Raw genomic sequence first — 20,659 nt, forward strand, 5'->3', positions numbered from 1 at the left:
TCAATAACATATAATAGTTTAGTATAACTGGCACCAAAGAAATTTTTCGACTGTGTAACACGAACATCTACTAATAAATCAACGTCTTGATATTAACTATAGACGCATTTCATGTTTATTTTTCTTTAAAACAAGATTTAAAATTGATCATTCGCTAGTGCATACATTCATGATATCTGTTGTTATCTAATATCAATATTTCAGACATCGCAAACTACTAAACAAACCTCGAAGTCAAACAGCAATGAATGACTTAACGGCTTCTCGAATCTCAGATGGGCATGGAATATCTCTTAGCTCAACAAATAACATGGCGGCCCAGTCAAACAATGCATTTCGTTCAAACATAAGACATTGTCATGATACTATTAAACCTCTGTATGATGAATACCATGACTATTCACCGTCTGAGGCTAGCAGGAAATCACACAATAACTACAAAAACAATCCGAAGCAACCTAAACTGAACACAATGTCTAAACATCCAGATGTTGTTGAGGAATATTTGACTTTAGATCCGCAGGCAACTGGGTTCAACAGAAGTAATCAAAACGTATATGAACTAGCCTCTACCATCAACATAGACACTGATAATCACTATGCGGAATCAGAAGCTGGTGAGTATGATGTTTCCGGAAACAGCCGACACAGGATTAAAGAAGTTGTTTACGACCATGGTAATGATAACACATACGATTTTGCACATCAAGGGAAAGGATTTAATGACGGGGAAGATACATATGATCATACGTTTGGGAAGCAAACTGAGGATCATTATGATATGACTGGGTTTTAACTAAACTTATGGCAAAACAGATCAACATATCTTACCGCTTCCACTTGCTTGCTCTCTGTAATAGGTGATATAGTACAACTTAAATAATGCATATTATTCCACACTTTATTACTTGATTTGTAGATAATTAGGTTGGGAAATACTTTCTGATTGGTCCTAACTATCAGTTCAATGATTATTTTTTTTACATTTGAACTACTAACCAATTCTGACCGAAGACTTTATTTCTTGGAAAATATGTACTTATAAATTCATGAATATAATTATCGGTGATGTATGTATTGGTGACTACTTTGTTCAGATTTTAACACCTTTTCGGGTAATAAAACAAAAACCAATTATTGCGCAAAATAAAAAAATATTCTCAACTTAAGAATAACAAAATTATAATTATGAAAGTACGTGTACAATTGTGAGTGATGTACATTGACTGAAAATTTCTTTTAACAATGTCAAATATATGCCCTAGAGAAAACTAGTGTCGCTTCTATATAAATAACTAATCATAACTCCCATAAAAATTGACGAATCAACAAAATTTGGTAAAATTCCGTTCAGCCGTTTCTGAGGGGTTGCGTTCACAATCTTCGGACGCACGGACGGACACCAGCATTCCTATGTCCCCGCTCTGCGTTGCGGCGGGGGACAATAACTGGTCTACAATGATAAGATTTATCGGTTGTGGATTTTAAATAGTAACTCTTAACCTTCATACTACTCTCTCAAATTCACAGCTAAAAGAAAGACATTGACAAAAGTAATATCATGATTATTCTGAACTCATTTGTTTCCATTTTCCGATTCATTTGTAGTCAATATATGTATTTGTATCGTTTTATTTACTTACAATGAGACAAGTCCTTATATAATTCCTCCCAAAGCAAATTATTTTCAAATATTTACGTGACAACACTTAACAATACATTGGTTTAATTTCTAGTTTTTGTTTAATAGTAAAAACAATTCACCCAAGAAAATACAACTGTAGTCAAGGTTAGGGATAAATTCGATATTCAACAGTCGAAATTTAAAAGATAAAAAGTAGAAAACAGGGATACAAACATAAATGTGCATCTGCCTCATAAATTTGAATTAATGGGTAAATTCAAATTACAACAATGAAAGAAAAATCATTTCATGAAAAATAAACTTTTTTCCAATCGAATCGAAAAATTAGATATTTTACAAATGCAAATCAAGTGACACAGACCCGACCTTAAGAAGTCAGACCTAGGTTAAGTGTCACATTTCTTAAAAATCATTGAATGTTTGTATTCAGCATTTTACATCAATTTCATTTCAGCATCAAAGTAATTTGGACTGATTTCATTGTGTTTCAAATGAAAGCTTGATACGCTTTGGTGAAATTGAATATGATACAAACATATCATTGATTTCAGGAGTTATATCCCTTACCTAGATCTACCTCCTTAATTTTCCTTTCTCTGTCAGTCCAACTTTTATTTTACCATATAAGGCAAGACTTGTTTCAATGTGGTATGAGATAATGAAATATATATAGATAAAATGTACCACTTACATTTGATAATTCTTAAAACATGTGTACAAAATTGAAATAGACAATGTATAAAACATACTTTTTTACGTTATGGAGCAGATTTATATAATGACAAATTACCGTATGAGGTGAAATATCATTGGAGTACAATGATAATGAATCCTATTATGAAAGTGGTGAATCTTTTATTTCAATTGTCTTTGTCATGTGATTGTGCGGATGCCTAAGACGGCAAAATATATGAAATATCTTTTTTACACAAGATGACGTAATTTTGTTACATCTAACAAACATCTAGTATAATATCCTCCTTCCTATGAATTTAAATAAAAGTAATTATACGAGACGATTATTTTTTTTTATCGTAAAATAATCGAAAACAGGTTGCTCGTAAAAAACATGAAGCATTAATTATTAAACTCAAATAAAAAGATCTATCCTCGTTTTAACAGCATGAAAGAGAATCAAAGAATTAAACACATTCTAATTAATGAACAACAATATATGCATAGGCTAGGTATACATCAGTGTGATTGAAATAATTTTTATACCACTTAAGTTAGATCTTCAAAGACAAAGCTTGAATTCTATTTAAAAAAGCAGAGGTTACCGACCTTGTAAAAGAGTTTTTTGAAAAACAAATAGAGGCACTTCTTCGTTGAAATTCTCCTAAAAACTCCTATCAAATAGTGACTGGTTCAAACTGGTAGAATAGCTGAAACTTTACTTCGAGGGGTGAAAACGAATTATGATGTTCAATTTAAACAATATTTACGTGTAGTATTTCTTATTGCATCTGCTTTAGAGTATTTTACAATTTGAGCAATTAGTTGAATATATTAACGGTATTTGAAGTCGGTTAAAGAGTAATCAAGGGAACCAAGGTTATAGCGGTAATCAAAAGAATATAATCCAGGGACAAAGACCAGACATTGAAGACAGACACACACAACAAAGAACATAAAGTAATCAAAATCATACATACAAAGTAACAAAAGTAAATAAGCAACTCGGACGCCACTAAAAACTAGGAGCATGGACCATGTGCACCGGTAGGCTGCTTTTCTAGAAACACCCGCCGAGTTGCTCATAAAAAGTCAAGTCCGGGGTAGACAAACGAGGAAAGGAAAACTATGACCCGTTGAATAAATCAGTTTTCATGATGCTGATGGATACATCATAACGAGTTCATGATGACGACCATAAAACTTCTGTAGTGATGACTTCAATCTTGTAGCAACATAACCCTGTTCCAGAAGCCTATTTGTTAGAGTTCTAGCGCGATGCAAAAAGTCTACGTAGCTTTGGCAAGCTCTGGCATAACGTATGAGTTGTGATATGAACACTCCATACGCAGGAGCCGAAGGGATGTTGCCACAGATGAAAAGAAAGTTGACAATTTTGAATGAAAAGTCATCACGTTTGTCGTAAAGTTTGGTCAATAGTTTTCCTTTACCATCGATTTCTAAGTGTAGGTCAAGATATGAGGCTGACTTCACAGTGTCTGTAGTATCCTTTATCTCAAGTGCTTTTGAGTAGATGCGATGTATCAAATCCTCGAAACTAGGATTGTTTAAAGATAATACGTCATCTATATAGCGGAAACTGAGATTGAAGGATCTAGCCAAACGATATTCTTTTTTTCTGATCAAATCAGCTATAAAGTCAGCCTCATAAGAGTGAAGAAATAGGTCAGCAAGTAAAGGAGCAGGGACACATACTTCTTGTGTATAATGGAATTACCGAATATTACTTATAAAATTCACACGCCTGTAGACAAACTATGTATAGTACCAAACAAATGCTTCCTATTCGTATACAAAAAGAGACGAGAGTGCTATATTGAAATCCAGGTTCATTTTGTGTAATCTGACTCACATCCAGGAATTTTTACTTTATCTATATGGATGAAAATAGAGGAAACTGGACACAAATAGCTCAGCATATTAATTAACATGCGTACCGAAAGTTTTTGCGTCATGATATCTCGTGTAAGGTAAGTTTTATTTTACGCACATAGTCAATTTTAAATTTGGTATCGATAACTTTTTAAGGTACATTGTATCTATATTTCATTAATATTAAATCATTCCGTTCCTTATTTCAAATTTAGTGCTATCAAATGGTGCAAAATTTTGGAATTTATGTTGCACGTTGTATAATAGTTCTCTTGTTGATGAAAAGCTTTGGTTGCCTAGCAATGGATTTGAATGTATACCAAGAAACTTGGGGAAAACCCTTCTTAATTTCATATATTGGCCAATATCAATGGATTACGTACTACTATGAAAATATATGGCAACTACCTTAATGTGGAGTAATTATCGGATTTTGTTAACGACTTCATAACAAAGAAATATCAACTTTTTACCCTGAAAATCCCGGGTTTTTTTTTTTTTTCTTTTTTTTTTTTTTGTATAGCAACCATTCATTTGCATGGCAACCAACTATCATTTCTTTCATTTTGCCTATATATTGTTATTGTGTGTTACACAATGTATTTTTATTACATCAGGTTTACTAAAATAATATAAAGTCCTATTTTTAGGAACAAGGTATTCCATGGTTACCCAAAAGATTACATAGCAACCATTAATTGTAATAGCAACGAACCATTATTGTGATATATTTTCGCATGTTCTAATATTGAAAAAAGCTTTTTGATGTATTTTTATAAGATCGCTATCTGAAGTTATAATTCTATTATTCAAAACTGAACCCGTCAACATTGGTTTCCATGGTGACCAGAAAAAATTCTTAATAGCAACCATGTCAATAATTGTTATATCTAATCATATACTGACAACATTCTTTTTTTATTGTGTTAGATAATATCACATGGACTAGAATAACTGCAAATTATTGAATATTGCTTTGTAGAGCTATCAGAGACATACAATACATGTATTATATGCATCTTAAAGTATGTAAATGCACATGCTTCATTAAATGGCCAACTCCATTTTAAAAACTCATCGATCATGTTTATAATAACAAGTATTGGTCAATCACTTAAATGTATTTGGTTGATAAACATGTTAAAATTGACTCAATATTTATGGCTGAGTTATATATCCCCTTGACGTTTGTAACTATGTATTTTGCTTATTTTTAAAATGGAGGTTATGGAGTAAATGTGCATGTGACAACGACTCACACGATATAGTAATACTCTAGAATTATTCAACATATCAAATAACGTCATATTTACATGTATTTGTTTAGTTTAGTTTATGTTTTGTTTGTTAGCTTTTTTTTGTTTTTCTTGATTAATTTTGTGTTAATACATTACTATTTATCTATTCTTGCGATACTGACAGATATTACAAATCTTTGTTGAATACAGAATTATTAAATACGATTTGCATCCGTCTTCTTTTATTTTATGCTGAATGTTTTCAGAGTTTGATACAATCATGGAAGGTCTGAAATTCAGTACTATTAAATGTAGGGGAAATAAAAAGCAAATCAGTATTTAACATAATTTGGATAAAGAAAGGTTGGATACTTGAAAAAGGCAGATACATGTAGGGAAATAATAACGAAAGAGTAATCAAGGGAACCAAGGTTATAGTGGCAATCAAAAGAATGCATTCCAGGGACAAAGACCAGACATGGAAAACAGACACACACAACAAAGAACATAAAGCGACCAAAATCATACATACAAAGTAACAAAAGTAAATGAGCAACTCGGACTCTAAAAACTAGGAGCATGGACCATGTGCACCGGTAGGGTAAGCGTCCTCTGCTGTTCTAGAAACACCCGCCGAGTCATAACAACCAGATGGATAGACAGAAAAAAAAAAATTCCGGAAAATTAATTCCTTACAATATCTTAATAGCATTGTATAATACTTTATTATAATTCCAAGTCTCAGACTAAAGTATTTTTTTTTTTTGACAGACGGATGAACACTGGTATTTGTATGTCCCCGCCGCAAATGGTTACAGCGGGGACACAAAGAAAAGCAATTAACTTTATATAGGTAAGACTCCTTTAATCATACGTGTACTTTAAAAAGTTTATTTAAATGTATTTCCCCTATATGTGTAAAGGGGCTTTAATGTAAACTGGAATATACATTCTTAATCAATATCACAGACATGTCATTCCTCGATTGGTCCATCACTCTCTGATTCTGACTCTGTTTCAAGCGACGGCATATCTCTAGCATTGATAATAGAGTCGGAGAATCGACAAGACGGAATTGGTTGTTGCTGCCATCTACTATACCCTAGATACCAGATAGTGGAAGAGATGTGCGAATAGCACCCAACAACTCGTGCACCGACTTCGCAGGTACAATACCAGCCTGTGATGTCGTCATCGCTGAACTCGATCCACAAACTATAGACCTTCGATCAGGAATGTCTCGATGACAATTTAACACTAAGCAAGTTTTGTCTATCCTTGCATGTTTGGAAAACATAATTATCATCAGACAGATGACTCTCTGTATACCTTGGCGCTACCTAGTTTGTATATACCCGTAGTTATGTCTCTGATTTGTTTTAAGCTTAGCCTAGGAAAATCTAGCACATTTTTAGTTCCATTAACCTCTGTATAAATAGCCTTTTTCCTGATAAGATTGTTATCTTCTACAATTTGTTGTATACGGTTTGGTTGTTGTGTTCGCTCTACCATTATTTGCCACAGTTCATCATTTCTGAAGTCATTAATCAAAGGAGGCAGTTTATCAAGGCTGCACAAATCCTTACAAAGTCTCCCATGTGAGAGACGAAATGGTTCGATACAACTTTGTCTAAAAAGCGCCATTTTTTAATTCACCCGTTCGCCCTCTCAAAAACCCATCTTACTTTAGTGATAAGAAGGGTTGAATTAGCATCCTTTGTAGTGTGTTGCTTCTCCCATTTTTTGATGTAACATGGCATCTCATCATTTAAATTCATATTTTCAAGAAATGTTTGAGCATTCCTAAATTCTATGTCTACGACTATGACATCACCGTCTTTAACCCACTGCGTTATGTCCTCTGCATTAGTTTGAAACATGTGTTTCGTAATTGATGCATCATTGTTATGAACGTCTGCAAAATAGGGACCAAGCACACTAAAAATATAACCATAGGATCCGACTGTTAGCATGGGCTTCACCGGAGGTCTGTTCTATGTGCGTTTCTGGAACTGGTGATAGGAACTTTTTTGTATAAAAATGTAAGTTCCGTCTAGGACCAATACAGCCACATCATCTTGATTACCATCAAATAATGTTTTTGCTGTGAGTGTTGTGTGTTTTTCCACAAACTTTGATTGACCTTTGTGGTTGAATCCTCGAAATAATGGCACAAAGTTTTTGATAAGAGATTCCCGTGCAGAATGAACAGCTCTACGAATTTGATGTGATTTCATACTGAAGAGAGTTCCAAAGATCGTATTTGATAAGCCAGGTCGGAGTTTCACCAACAAAATGCCGAGGCACGTACGCACAGAACGAACATCAGAACTCCTCAAGTCTTTGACATGCAAGGCAACAACGTCACACTATAAAGAAACAAAACACTCCATCAAAATAGTATTTTATAAATATAGTATTTGATTTTTCGAAACCAAAACACATAAATAGAAATTGTTTAAGGTTAGTAACATATGTCTCCAATTTTTGTGTGCAAAAATCAGATATTTTATCATAAGGTCATTAAAGTTCAGTGCTGACAGTCAACATCCATAATGTGATCTATCAACACGCCAAGTATCAAACGGATATCTTATCAGACAAAGAAGTTTCATTCCGGACGCGTAAATTTCATATTAAAATAATGATTTGACTATCAGGTCAAAGTACAAGGTCGAAGGCCATGGTATGCAACATACAATGTATTTTGATCTTATAATATACCCACATACCCATATAAACATCGTTTTAATGTGATATACTCGCATGCTAAAAATCAAAATGCTATTTTATAATACAAGATTTTGTTACGGGTGGACGGACAGACAGATTTCTAAAGTGTGGCCCGTATATCAGATTCTGTTTTTATGTCATCCACATGTACATTGTACCTACATAGCAATTTATATCAAACGCGTACATGTAGGTCCAGACAAAAAAGAATGACCCACTGACAATAAAGCAATTTTCCCTTTTAAAGGGTTTCCCGTTTAAAAGCAGTTCATGTAAACATGTACTTTAGCTCCCCATCAATTCCATGTTGGTTAGGTCTTTCAAAAAATCAATCTACTTGAGGTTACAGACCATCAATTCAACCAATGAGCATTTGGAACGTACGCAAAAATAGTACTACGCAGAAATTACCCCTGTTCCTCATAGTGCTATGAAAAAAGTTATCATCTTATTTAAAACATTTAAACAGTTTCTGAAAGGAAAAATATTTCTGAACATTTTATAGGTGCATTTTGCTTCTTGTGATGTGAAGTCTAATCTCCATAATGATTTCTAAATATACCCCTATCTTGTGAAAACACTGGGATATCCCATGCTATTTATAGACACTTCACTTCCGGTGACCAGTACTGCACTGCAAGTCTGCAACCCCACATGCCATTCTGAGGATTGTGATCTGACATGTAGAATCATGCTGATATATAGTCCTCTGCAGGTTAAAGTTAAGGTAAAGTCCAGAGAAGCCATTGAATATTGTGAAATTAGCATAGAAGCCTATGGGAAGTGGAATTAGTAGTTTCTAGCCTTGAGACATTCGTTAACTCGTATCCTATAATATGCATACTTTTTGTTGAAGTTACAATGTACATGTAATACTTTGTCGTAAGTCTATGATTTATCACAGGGATGTTTTGTATACTATACAGTAATTAATAAATGACGGTATGATTTTTGTTTTGTTTAAATATCAATTCATATAGGTTTCGGTCGTGCAAACGATTAAAACTATAAATTCAGGAGGTGGACACGGGGTCAGCAGTTCTTTCAACCTTCGTTCCCGTTTCCTGTCCCCCTTATTTCCAGGTTCCATTTCCCTGTCCGCTCCGCCCATCCCGGTTCCCGTCCCTTATCACCGCTTCAAAACAACGCTTAAGTGGTGCACAGGGGTCATCAGTTCCCTTCCCTTTTATTCCCCGGTTTTCGACATCCCCATTTTCCCTAATAACTCAAAATGTCACTCAAGGTTTCCATACTTTCATATTCCCGGTCCCTTCCCTCCAGGTTCCCGTTCCCTTAACTCCCGGTTCCGACACCTCTTAATTCATTAGTTTAAAAACTTTACCAAATTCAAACAAACACACACAAGACTCATTCTTTTCGAAGAATTAAGACCGCAATTTGTGTAGAATTTTTACTCGAAGTGCACAGAACACAACATCTATTAAACATACATATAAATTGTTGTTTTTTTTATTACTTTTCAATCATTTTCAATGTGATATTGATTTGAACATCTCATTTTCGTTAGGAAAAGAGTGTTTTTTGTAGTTATCACAGCTTACACTCACTTTAGCTAAACACGTAACATTTCTTCCTGATCATGTCTAGATCTTTTGTGAATAATATGACAATTATTTTAATTTTGTCCACGATCCAAGGTCTATACACAGGAAAGTGTTTAAGTGTACTAATGTATAGTATTCTTCCGTCCATTGCTTCCGCAATGAATGTTAAAATGTCTGATATGACCATTTTGTATCTAGAATTTTCGGTTTTATATTCGTCAATTAATATTGTCGCTTCAGGTAAGTCGTAGTTACGTTACGTTACGTGTTTTAGGTTCGATCGTAATAAGTAATATGAATATCAAACATGAATCTAAATAAATATTTGTTTATTCATTTCTACCGGTCATTCCAATGCGATAATAATTAAGGGATTATTGGTGTTTTTCTTTCCCAGGTAACACATCATACGTCAATATTATCAACCCAGGAAACAGTGAAGCTTACATAACTTGTGGTGGAAATAATGTTATCAATATCACTAAAACTGAGATTCTAAATCTTACAACGAATCTTTCATCGAGTTGTGAAGACAGGGTGTGTGTTCTATCGGATAATGACAGAAAATACATAACCAGCACCTGTCGCGGAAAAACAAAATTTGGAATATCACTCGATCATATGAATCCATGCATCTCTAAGATAGGGTTCATTAATGTAAACTATACATGTCAGAGTAAGTTGTATTGAAACTGCTTTTAATTCACAAGTGACCATTGTAATAACTTTAATAATCATTATTATAAGATCATTCACACCAAAAAGCGTACACTATAAACGAAAGTTAGTTTGTATTAATATGGTAATTGATTATTGGCGTACTTGTATTGTTTTGTTTTTATTTATTTATTTATTTATTTTGTTATGCTCAAAAGTTATGGACGGTCTGGATTAAAGCCAACTTTCCATATTGTGGATTGCAAATATGATATAAAAACAATATAACAACAAAAATAAATCAAAGTGACTTCAACATTATCTTATCAAGGGGAAACCATTATCGATATAAACAATAATAATATTTTTAAAGAGTCTTTATTATAGCGCTTTGTTATGGCAAATATTTTTACAACGAATGAGTCATTCGCCAAAGTTGTTTTAAAAAGGTGTATACTAGTCCAAGCCAGGTTATGTCGTATAAACAATTCAAATATTAGACACAATAGATATGTTTTTGACGATTTAACTTCTTATTGGTTCCAGAACAAATTTTAAGAATTTGTTTGTATTCAAAACCTTGTTTTTTTTTTTTTGGAGTATTTGAATTGCGGACAAGCGGACTGCAGACCAAATCGACGATAAGAAATCTTATTAACAATCAAATTAGAAATAAACGGTTTTGTTGAAAATGATGACGTTGTTAGATAGTGCCTGGTTTAGTAAAGCAGTGTTTTGTATACTGCGTGTAGTGTTTTGTTGTAGATGATGGTGTGGTTATTATATAGTGTCTGGACTCATAAGATATAGTAATGTACACATCTTGTAGTGTTTTGTTAGAATAAAAACTATTCTTAAGAGAGAAAGGCTATAAAGTTGCTATCCTTCCAAACTAAAGTTTCTAAAAAGTCCATGTGCATTTTCAATACAAATAATAAAAATAATACAAAACTGAATACCAATTTATCATATCTTTTCATATTCCTCAAACTAAGCAATTTATGTGGATTGCATCTGCGATATACTAATTAAAATAGTATTTCCTCTTGTAAAGCTGCAATCGCTGTCAATTTTGAATGTTAAAGCATGACATTAAAAAGGTACTACACCACGGGATTGAAGTTTCTTTTAAAGGCGCATGAACAGAAAATACAAAAATTACCGTATCTATTCCTTTTGTCTGTGCTAAAGAGTTAATTGTTTTTTTGTTTTTTTTTTTGTTTTTTTTTTGTTTTATTTGTTTTTGTTTTCAAATCCGAATTTTGCTTCTTGCTGATTTAGAATGTATTTTCAAAACTAAAGTGTGCTTTTAGGGTACGCACTGAATTGTGATTTTGAAGACGGAGCCTGTGGTTTTAGGAACATAAATTTAAAAAGTGCTAAGAACAACATCACATATGACTCCGGTAAGCAACAATATTCAGTCAACCATAATATTCAAGAAACAAAGACAGATACTCAAACCAGTCTTTAACAAATCTTTAAACATATAATGTATCATTAGTAACGATAGAGAAAGCAAGTAAAATGGAAAAAATGCAGTTTGTGTTTAGAGAACAACATCATTGTACGGAAAATACAATGATGTTTTAATATTTTACGTGACGGTAACAAACGTCATACTCCAACGAGATAAAACCTAGTAAATATGTCCATCGAGATTTACAATCTTCAAAATGATATTTTTATAATTATTCAATTGATATTTTGTTGTTATGTGTTTTACGACTACCAATATGTTTGCTTTACTGACACACATGGCCATAGAATATATTACCATAACTTTGATTCTTCAGTCATCGTAGATGTCGTCTGTTAACAGTTCGTGATCATTTGTTTTGATGGATCTACTCGCCGAAAATGTAATTCCGGTTGACTGAAACATTTCATACGTATCCTGCACAACTTAAAAAATCGAGCAAATATCTTTTAAACCTAAAACGATATAATATTACTATCATTTGGTGAAATGACCCTTATGTTAAGACCTACAACATTGGTTGTTTGTCGAGGTTAATGGACGACTAATTTCCGACTAAATTTTTTTAATTGTAGGAAATAATCATTTTCTTCAGATGCATGCGCCAAAAAAGAAATCAATTTTGATAAGCAAACGGATATATCGAAATAACATACAATGTCTTTCCTTCAAGTACAAGATAAATAGGAATGATGATGTGATCATTATCAAAAGATATGAAAACGTTAGTTACGAAAGCGACTATTATGTGGTAAACAATTTTACAAATAATCAAAAATGGGAAAGATTTGCAATTACGTTAGAGGATGTCGGTGATTATTGGTTGGTCTTAGAGATGAATGGTAAGCATGGTGATAGTTGGTTTGCTGTCGACGATATCAGTATACTAAATACTGATTGTGATAAAATAGAAGGTAATTTTTATCCCCTCATATGTTTTGTAAGTTATATGTTTTGAAAATCTTATGTTACATGTAATGGATGCATATCCATTAAATCAATAATGAAGGATTTTTCCTAGTTCAGATGTACATGTGCCATTTTTGATACAGTACTTATATGGTGTAAAATTTCAAAGCTTTCAGTTTCACTTTTTTGAATATCTTTCTACATGAGAGTTTCTAAGTGTTCTTAAGACGATGTGGCACACGCCAGAGAAGAAATAAAACAAATTGGTTAATATAGATTTAATTACTATTCTGTGTATGAATCAGGCAATGAGTGGCATTTTCCCCAATTTTGTATTATTTTTTTTGCCTAATATATATTCAGTACATCTAGAAAACAACCAAACAACCAAAAAGCTATTTAAGTTTATCGTGAAGCATCTATGACGTAGATTAGTTTGACTGCTTATAGTGGGAAAGAGTCCAGGAAATTTCCCCCCCCCTTTTTCCGTGGCGCATTTAAACTAAATTTGACCCATCAATATCTGAAAAAGGCAAATTTTATAAACACTTTGATGGTTATTTTTGGAAGTTATCAGGTATCATTAATTGGTTAATACAATAAAATCTCTGCGTTTTTTCTCCTTTATGCCATACCTTATATACATTTTGCCAGATTCTTAGACGGAGAAGCACCTAATTGAATAAAATGTTTAACAAGGTTTATGTACAAGTGGACGGCAATGTAGCCAAAATCTTCCAAACACACAAATCAAAATCATGAACCAGATTTATCGATTTATCTAGGAACATGACGAATGAAAAAAAAAGAAAACGAAACCAGTTGCAACGGAAAATATTGCGGCATTCTTTACAAAACATTGACAGAGTAGCCATAACATTGATTAATTGTATCATGAATATTGATGACAATTTATAATGTATTTCGATCTTAGAGAATCAACAAGAACATCATCTAATTACGCATCATACAAGCTGTAATAGTGGAGAGAAGAAAATATTCCTGGATGGTTGTTATTCCCATTTTAATCCACCAGAAAACATAAATGTGTTCTTTGCTATTACACAAGCTACACGAGATGGGTGTAATGAGTATTATACAGAAGAATCAGACAAACTCTGCAACAGTTCCAACAATTATACATACTGTGATACACGGAGCATTGTTGAACAAATTTTGTCATGTTTTGCCCTGCACAGTATGATTCTAGAATACACATGTGAAGGTAAAATGTTATGTTAACAAGTGAACAAAAAAAATGCCGAATTTATAGGTCTTCCTTGTAACGTTTAACTAATTCTATATTTATTATGGTTAATTTTCAAACGCAATATCTGAATTATTACATTTTAACACGCTCAAATCTAAGGGAGGGCATAATTAACAACCCGTTTTCTATTTCCGTTTCACGACTAAATGTGATACAAGTAGAAATCCACCTTCTATCCGAAAGGTACCAAAACGTCATATGTGTCCTTATATATCTGGATCGCCAATGTACAACTTATCCCATTTCAAAGTCCTTAATATTATACATTCATCAATGTAAAAAAGAGGTTTTAATGAGCTTTAATCTACTTTATACATGTCGTGAACCAGATTTGGATTCCAAAAAGTTCACACGATCTTCACCAATATCTTCTTTCTGATAGCATTACCCATAGCAATATTATTAAAAATGATTTTTTTTTAATCTTTTAAACTGCACTTCCATATGACAAGCAGCATTGGATGTTCTATTACTTAGTGATGATATACCAACATTTCCTCTCTATGGAGCATAAAAAGTCATGGTTGATATATCACTGTTGTTTATGTACACGGATTTGCTTTGTAGATCGAACATATTGTCAAATATGCGTGTAAGAGAAGGAAATGTTCAGGTTATCACCACAACATAGACAATGTGATCGTCATAACAATTTGATTATGCTCAGTTTTGTATGTTTGTTTGTTTTCAAAACATATCCAGATTTTACTTGAAGCGTTATCAAAAAACGCAGTTGATGAACTCAAAATGAACTAGTATTTAATATCCTTTAGTGTTACCTTTAATCTGTAGACTGTTTGTTTTTAAAAGACAGCTAACTTGATGCCAAAACTGCAGTTTTGATTAGAAGTTCTGTTTTACTTTAATGTTCACCATACGAAACACAATTCAAGTCATTTTTTTTGTTCAGACGGAACAAAAAAATAGTTTATTCATAAAGGAGGATTTTCAAACAGAAGTATTACGCTGTGACTTACAGGAACATTGAAAAAACAATAACTGGTCACAAATAAGTTTATGTTATACAATGCAGTAGTGATGTACACAGTTAGGAAGACAATAACCATATAACCATTACTCTCTCAGTAAAGTATCATATGTAAAAACTTTTTTTATCTAATTAAATATCAAATTAATCAGGAAAAGCATTTACTTTGATGCTTTTAGGCATACCCAAACTATATATCACAAAAAAACAGTGTTTTTTTTTTTTTCATTTAGATAGCACAACAATAACATCAGTTCTACTTAACGACCAAATGAAGGAATCAAGAATTACAAGTAAGAAATATCGTATTCGGTAAATATCTTATGACTGTGCGCTTTTGCATATGTGAAATGGAAGACTGCAAAAAGGTGGTATCTTCACACACCTACCACATAAACCTTTACTAAGATGTTATATGCTCTTTAATGAAATATTAAATGTTCAGACAGTCATATTTTTCTGTAGATGAATAGAAGTTCAACAACTAATTACTGCCATCATACACGTCGTCATACTCTATCTCGAACATAATCAGTATAAAAATTTGAAATGTACAAATGTGTCTTTTTTTTTTCCTAGTATATTCAAACGTCAAATCATTTTTACAGGTATAACTGTTGGCTTTATCATCGGATTCCTGTTAATACTAAGTTTATCAGGCATTGTATTTCTCATGATATACAGGTAAATATGTAAGCAATATATTTATACTATTAAAGTATCAATTTTCGCGATGTACCTATTTTGCAATTTTCGCGGTAAGTAAAAAAGCGCGAAAAAGAGTACTCGCGAAATTGACTTTAAACACAATGTAACGAATGTCTTCAATAAGATTCTTATCGCTTTTATTTTGCAAGTTTGAAATGGCGTATATTTGATTATCAATGTTAAATATTTAACATTAACTTATGTTTTACGTGTGTTCTTAGCTTACATGCATGTCTGAAAATTGGATACCAAAAGTATATTAATTAAACATTTTAATTTTATCTTCGTATTTTTTAGAAAACAAGATTTTTTTTCATGAAGAACAAAATGAACAAAACATTTACTGTCACCGAAGGTATTGAGCGCAACTAATAAATTATCTCAATTGTACTTGTACAATAAGTTATCATTTTTCATCTAATTTATATTTTAGACATCGTAGACAAGAAGAAAAGCCTCAAAGACAAACAGCAATAAATGACAATAAGACTTCATGGCACTGGGATAGTCATGGAATAGCTCTAAACTCAACAAGCAATACATCACTTCATCAAATAGATATCAGTCATAACCTGTCTACCATCAACAATGTTAACGAAATGGAGTATGACTATTCCTCACCAGCCAAAACATGCATTGCATCAGGCAATGAATGCATGAGTAAACTGAAGCAACATAAACACCCCGGTGAGGACAATGTTGTGTTAAAACCTGCGGATTACATCAGAAGTCATCATTACGGGTACGAACAAGCATCTTTCTCCGATCAAGACATTGATGACCACTATGCTGAGTCGAAAGCTGGCCAATATGACATTTCTGGAAACAGCAGACACAGGATTAAAGAAATTATTTATGACCACAGTGTCGAAAACATGTACGATTTTTCATATGAAAGGAAACAACTCAATGACGGAGAAGATACGTATGACCATACGTATTGACAGCAAACAAGGAATGATTATCATATGATAAGGTTTTGACCTTACCGCAAATGCATCATATGTTTTCAAAGTTATTGTTCAATTAATTCAAACGAGGTTAAATACACGACTTTTCTTTTCTAGATTAAGTTTTTTAATACTAAGCTAGGTACAAATTCTATTACTTTACTACTTGAATGATAGCTTTTGATCTTAAATCACTGCTATTTGAATGATTTTGACATAATAACAACTTATACTTTCCGAAATATTGTTTTATTTCTTTAAGTGTTTGTTTTAATTAATGAGGAATGAATGTATCGCTGACTATTTTGTTTGGCTCTTAATACTGTTCATGTAAACAAAACAAAAACGAAGAACAAACTTATCAAAAATACTATCATTTCTGAAACAGTAATCAAGGGAACCAAGATTATAATGGTAATCAAAAAAATGTAATCCAGAAACAACGACAAGACATGGAAAACCGACATACACAACAAAGAACATAGAGTAACTAAAATCATATATACAAAGTAACAAAAATTAATAAGCAACTCGGACTCCACTAAAAACTAGGAGCATGGACCAGGTGCAGCGGTAGGGTAAGCGTCCTCTGTTTTTCTAGAAACATCCACCGAGTTGCTCATAAAAAGTCCGGGGAAGACGAAAGAGGAAAGGAAAACTATGACACATTGAACAAATCAGTTTTCATGGGACAGATGGATACACCGTACCGATACACGAATTCATGATGACGACCATAGTGATGACTTCAATCTTGTAGCAACATAATCCTGCTCAAGAAGCCTATTTGTTAGAATTCTAGCGCGATAGAAAAAGTCTACGTAGTATAAGGTATGAGTTGTGATATGAACACTCCATACGAAGGTGCTGAAGGGATGTTTGAATGAAAAGTCAGCACGATTGTCCTAAAGTTTGATCAATAGTTTTCCTTTACCATCGATTTCTAAGTGCAGGTCAAGATATGAGGCTGACCTCACAGTGTCTGTAGTATCCTTTATCTGAAGTTCTTCGGGGTAGATGCAATGTATCAAATCTCCAAAATTAGGATTGCTTTTAGATAATACGTCATATATATAGCGGAAACTGGGATGAAAGGATTTAGATAAACGATATTATTTCTATCGGATCAGATCAGCTATAAAGTCAGCCTCATAAGAGTGAAGGAATAGGTCAGCAAGTAAACAAAGTTCATATTGCAAGTATTAAAGTTCGTTTTTTTTTTTTTTTTTTTTTTTTTTTTTTTTTTTTTTTTTTGTCTTTTTTGTATTATGCCTTGTCTCCCTAATCATCATATTTCTAAATAATCATTTTCTTTCTGGTGGCTAAATTACATATTTAGATCGTCATTGTTTCTTTTTAAGAGACTTACAGCTGAGCAAGTGGATATTACGGAGTAAATTTTATATACAAATATATCTTTTCATCCAAAAAGTACAAAACTATTCGAATTATGGAATTGAGATCCCATTCGCTTTTCTATCAAAATCAATGTTTTTTTGACAAAAAAGTGTGAAAATTTTGATTGAAAATACCAATTGTTCACTATTTTTACTATTTAGGCATATACGTTTCATTTATTTTAGACAGAAATGAATAGGTTAGTTTAACATGAGTTCTTTCGTTTATTTAAAACTGTTCGTATGTTAAAAGACACATGTGGTCAAGAAAAGTAAAAACCCATACAAGTATTTACATTTGAGCATGGGTACAGAAAACATCAATAGACACACTGAATGTACGCCCACAAACACATTCATCAATTAAGGACAAAAACAATGAAAACGAAAACTGGGAAGAGATGTTTTATGTAAGTGTTTCTCAACATCGGTAGGGAAATAGATACTCTGTGAGACTTCCATGATCTTTTATCTTAATTACATTAATTCAGATCGATCCTTTCATTCAACAATGAACAATAATAAAATAAAGAAATATGTGAAAAAAAGATTAAAGGAATTTAAGATTATTCAAACCCAATCATCTTTTAATAATTTTAAATTGCGACGTAATAGCAAATGCTTTAAACACGATCTGATATATATGATATGAGTACGGGTTTGTACAAAGTATTCTTTGAAAATATTTTAAGATGCTGTAATTTTGTGACATGAATATTGAAACGATTTGAATGTGCATACAAAAACAAATTATTCTTATCAAAACATCTAAACATATATTCATTTTTTTTCTTTTTCTACTGTTAATCATATGTCTTGTACAATATTATTCTGGATATATACAAGATTAAAATAAAATCAAATTCAGCAAAGCAAATCCATTCTAAAAAATTAATCGACTTATATTTTATTGAAGTGATGAACTATATGCCTGTTTCCAATGGCAACAAAATGTTCACAAAATACATTATTATTATCAACAATATAATGACCGATCATAATGCACAAAAAGACATTTGTCTTTAAGTATATTGGATCTATATTATAAAATGTTTTACTTGAAATGGTTTCAGTGTGCGCTAGTTAGGGATCATTTTGATTATGATGAATAAACGCACATTGTTTATCACAAATGCTTCTCCAGTATTTCTGATCTACTGAATGTACAGTTGATAGTGAAATAAGAAAAAAGACGTCATTTTTAAAACAATACAATTTAGGACGTTCTAGATGCTCTATGGACCTAATATGTGACTCTTTGACTATAATCTGAATATTCTAGTGGTGTCTTACTAGAAATCTACCAATGAATTTCATTTCATTTGTGATGTCGCAAAAAAAAGAATGCAAATTATTAATTCTTTTTCCAATTAAGACTGGGAGCATTGATCAGGAACACTGGTAGTGTGAGCGTCCCCTGCTTTCCTAGAAACACCCGCCGAATTGCTCATAAAAAGGTTCTCATATCCACGAGTTCATGATGGCGACCATTAAACTTCTGTAGTGATGACTTCAATTTTGCTGCAACAAAGTCCTGTTCCAGAAGCGTATTTGTAAGAAGCGTTGGGCATTACATAACGATTGCGTTATTACGACAAGCTCTGGCAAAACGCATGGGTGTGATATGAAAACTCCATACTCAGGTGCTGATAGGATGGTGCCAAATATGAAAGGAAAGTTGACAATACAGAATAAAAGAGGTCATTTCATTTGTCGTAAATTTGATCAATAGTATTTTTTGGATCGATCTCTAAGAGTAGATCAGGATATAAGGCAGACATAATTTCTGTAGTACTTAAAACCGTAATATTAAGTTATTTTGGGTTGTTGAGATGTATAAAAGTCACGAAACTAGGATTGTTTGACGATAACACGTCATCTATATAGCGGAAACTGAAATCAAAGGATCTGGTTAAGCGATGTTCATTTTTTATCTGATCAGCTAAACGTCAGCCTCATAATAGTGAAGGATTAGCTCAGCAAGTAGAGGAGCACGATTTGTTTCTATCGGAATGCGACCGTTTCTGAAAAAAAAACATTTACCACACTATATGTTGTTGATAAAAAATTCCAGCATTTTGAAAACATCTACTTTTGGAAGATGATTTGGAGTCAAGTTTTACAAAGTACGTTTTCGCTAAACAATAACAACAAAAGAATACAATACGGCATTATGACATCTTGTGATATTTTTTTTTTCGAGTTCCACATTTGCCTGATTCTTATGTGGAATGATACTTAATTTATTGATATCTTCGATCTAGTGTGATTGTTTCGATCAAAAGGAAAAACGCAAAAGTACTACTTTAATGTACTTATAACGGAACAGTATAATTCGAAATATTTACTTCCTTAATCAATGTGATAATGGCTGGTATGTCCGTATTTCAACATTCGTTTTGTAGTGATATATTTTTCATTTAATATTTGCTTTTCAGGTAAGGTATTGTTACGTGTTTATACAATGCCAATTAAAATGGGATTGCAAATTGAATTGATACACTGTAAATTTTTAAGCAGACATTTAAAAAAAATCCACCGAACAAGCGCC

At 32.5% G+C, this 20,659-nt stretch overlaps 1 protein-coding gene and 1 pseudogene across 2 annotated transcripts; one reads left to right on the forward strand and one right to left on the reverse strand.

The window, feature by feature from the left end:
• The first annotated feature begins 6,187 nt into the window (after positions 1 to 6,187).
• On the forward strand, positions 6,188 to 17,012 carry LOC148620373 (uncharacterized). 2 transcript variants are annotated; one of them, XM_088581206.1, is made up of 8 exons: positions 6,188 to 6,304; positions 10,147 to 10,425; positions 11,720 to 11,812; positions 12,462 to 12,800; positions 13,730 to 14,020; positions 15,287 to 15,346; positions 15,662 to 15,737; positions 16,195 to 17,012. In XM_088581206.1, the coding sequence occupies exons 2-8, from the start codon at positions 10,371 to 10,373 to the stop codon at positions 16,703 to 16,705; spliced, it is 1,425 nt and encodes a 474-aa protein (XP_088437332.1). In that variant the 5' UTR covers positions 6,188 to 6,304; positions 10,147 to 10,370; the 3' UTR covers positions 16,706 to 17,012. The 2 variants fall into 2 exon arrangements, with proteins under 2 accessions (XP_088437332.1, XP_088437331.1); XM_088581205.1 differs by lacking the exon at positions 6,188 to 6,304 and adding an exon at positions 9,883 to 9,989.
• Positions 6,426 to 8,195, reverse strand: LOC148620374 (uncharacterized; annotated as a pseudogene).
• Positions 17,013 to 20,659: the final 3,647 nt, after the last annotated feature.

The sequence above is a fragment of the Perna viridis genome, chromosome 4 (assembly GCF_037379345.1).
Source record: "Perna viridis isolate PV_CMFRI_1.1 ecotype Kerala chromosome 4, ASM3737934v1, whole genome shotgun sequence".
Lineage (NCBI taxonomy): Eukaryota > Metazoa > Mollusca > Bivalvia > Mytilida > Mytilidae > Perna > Perna viridis.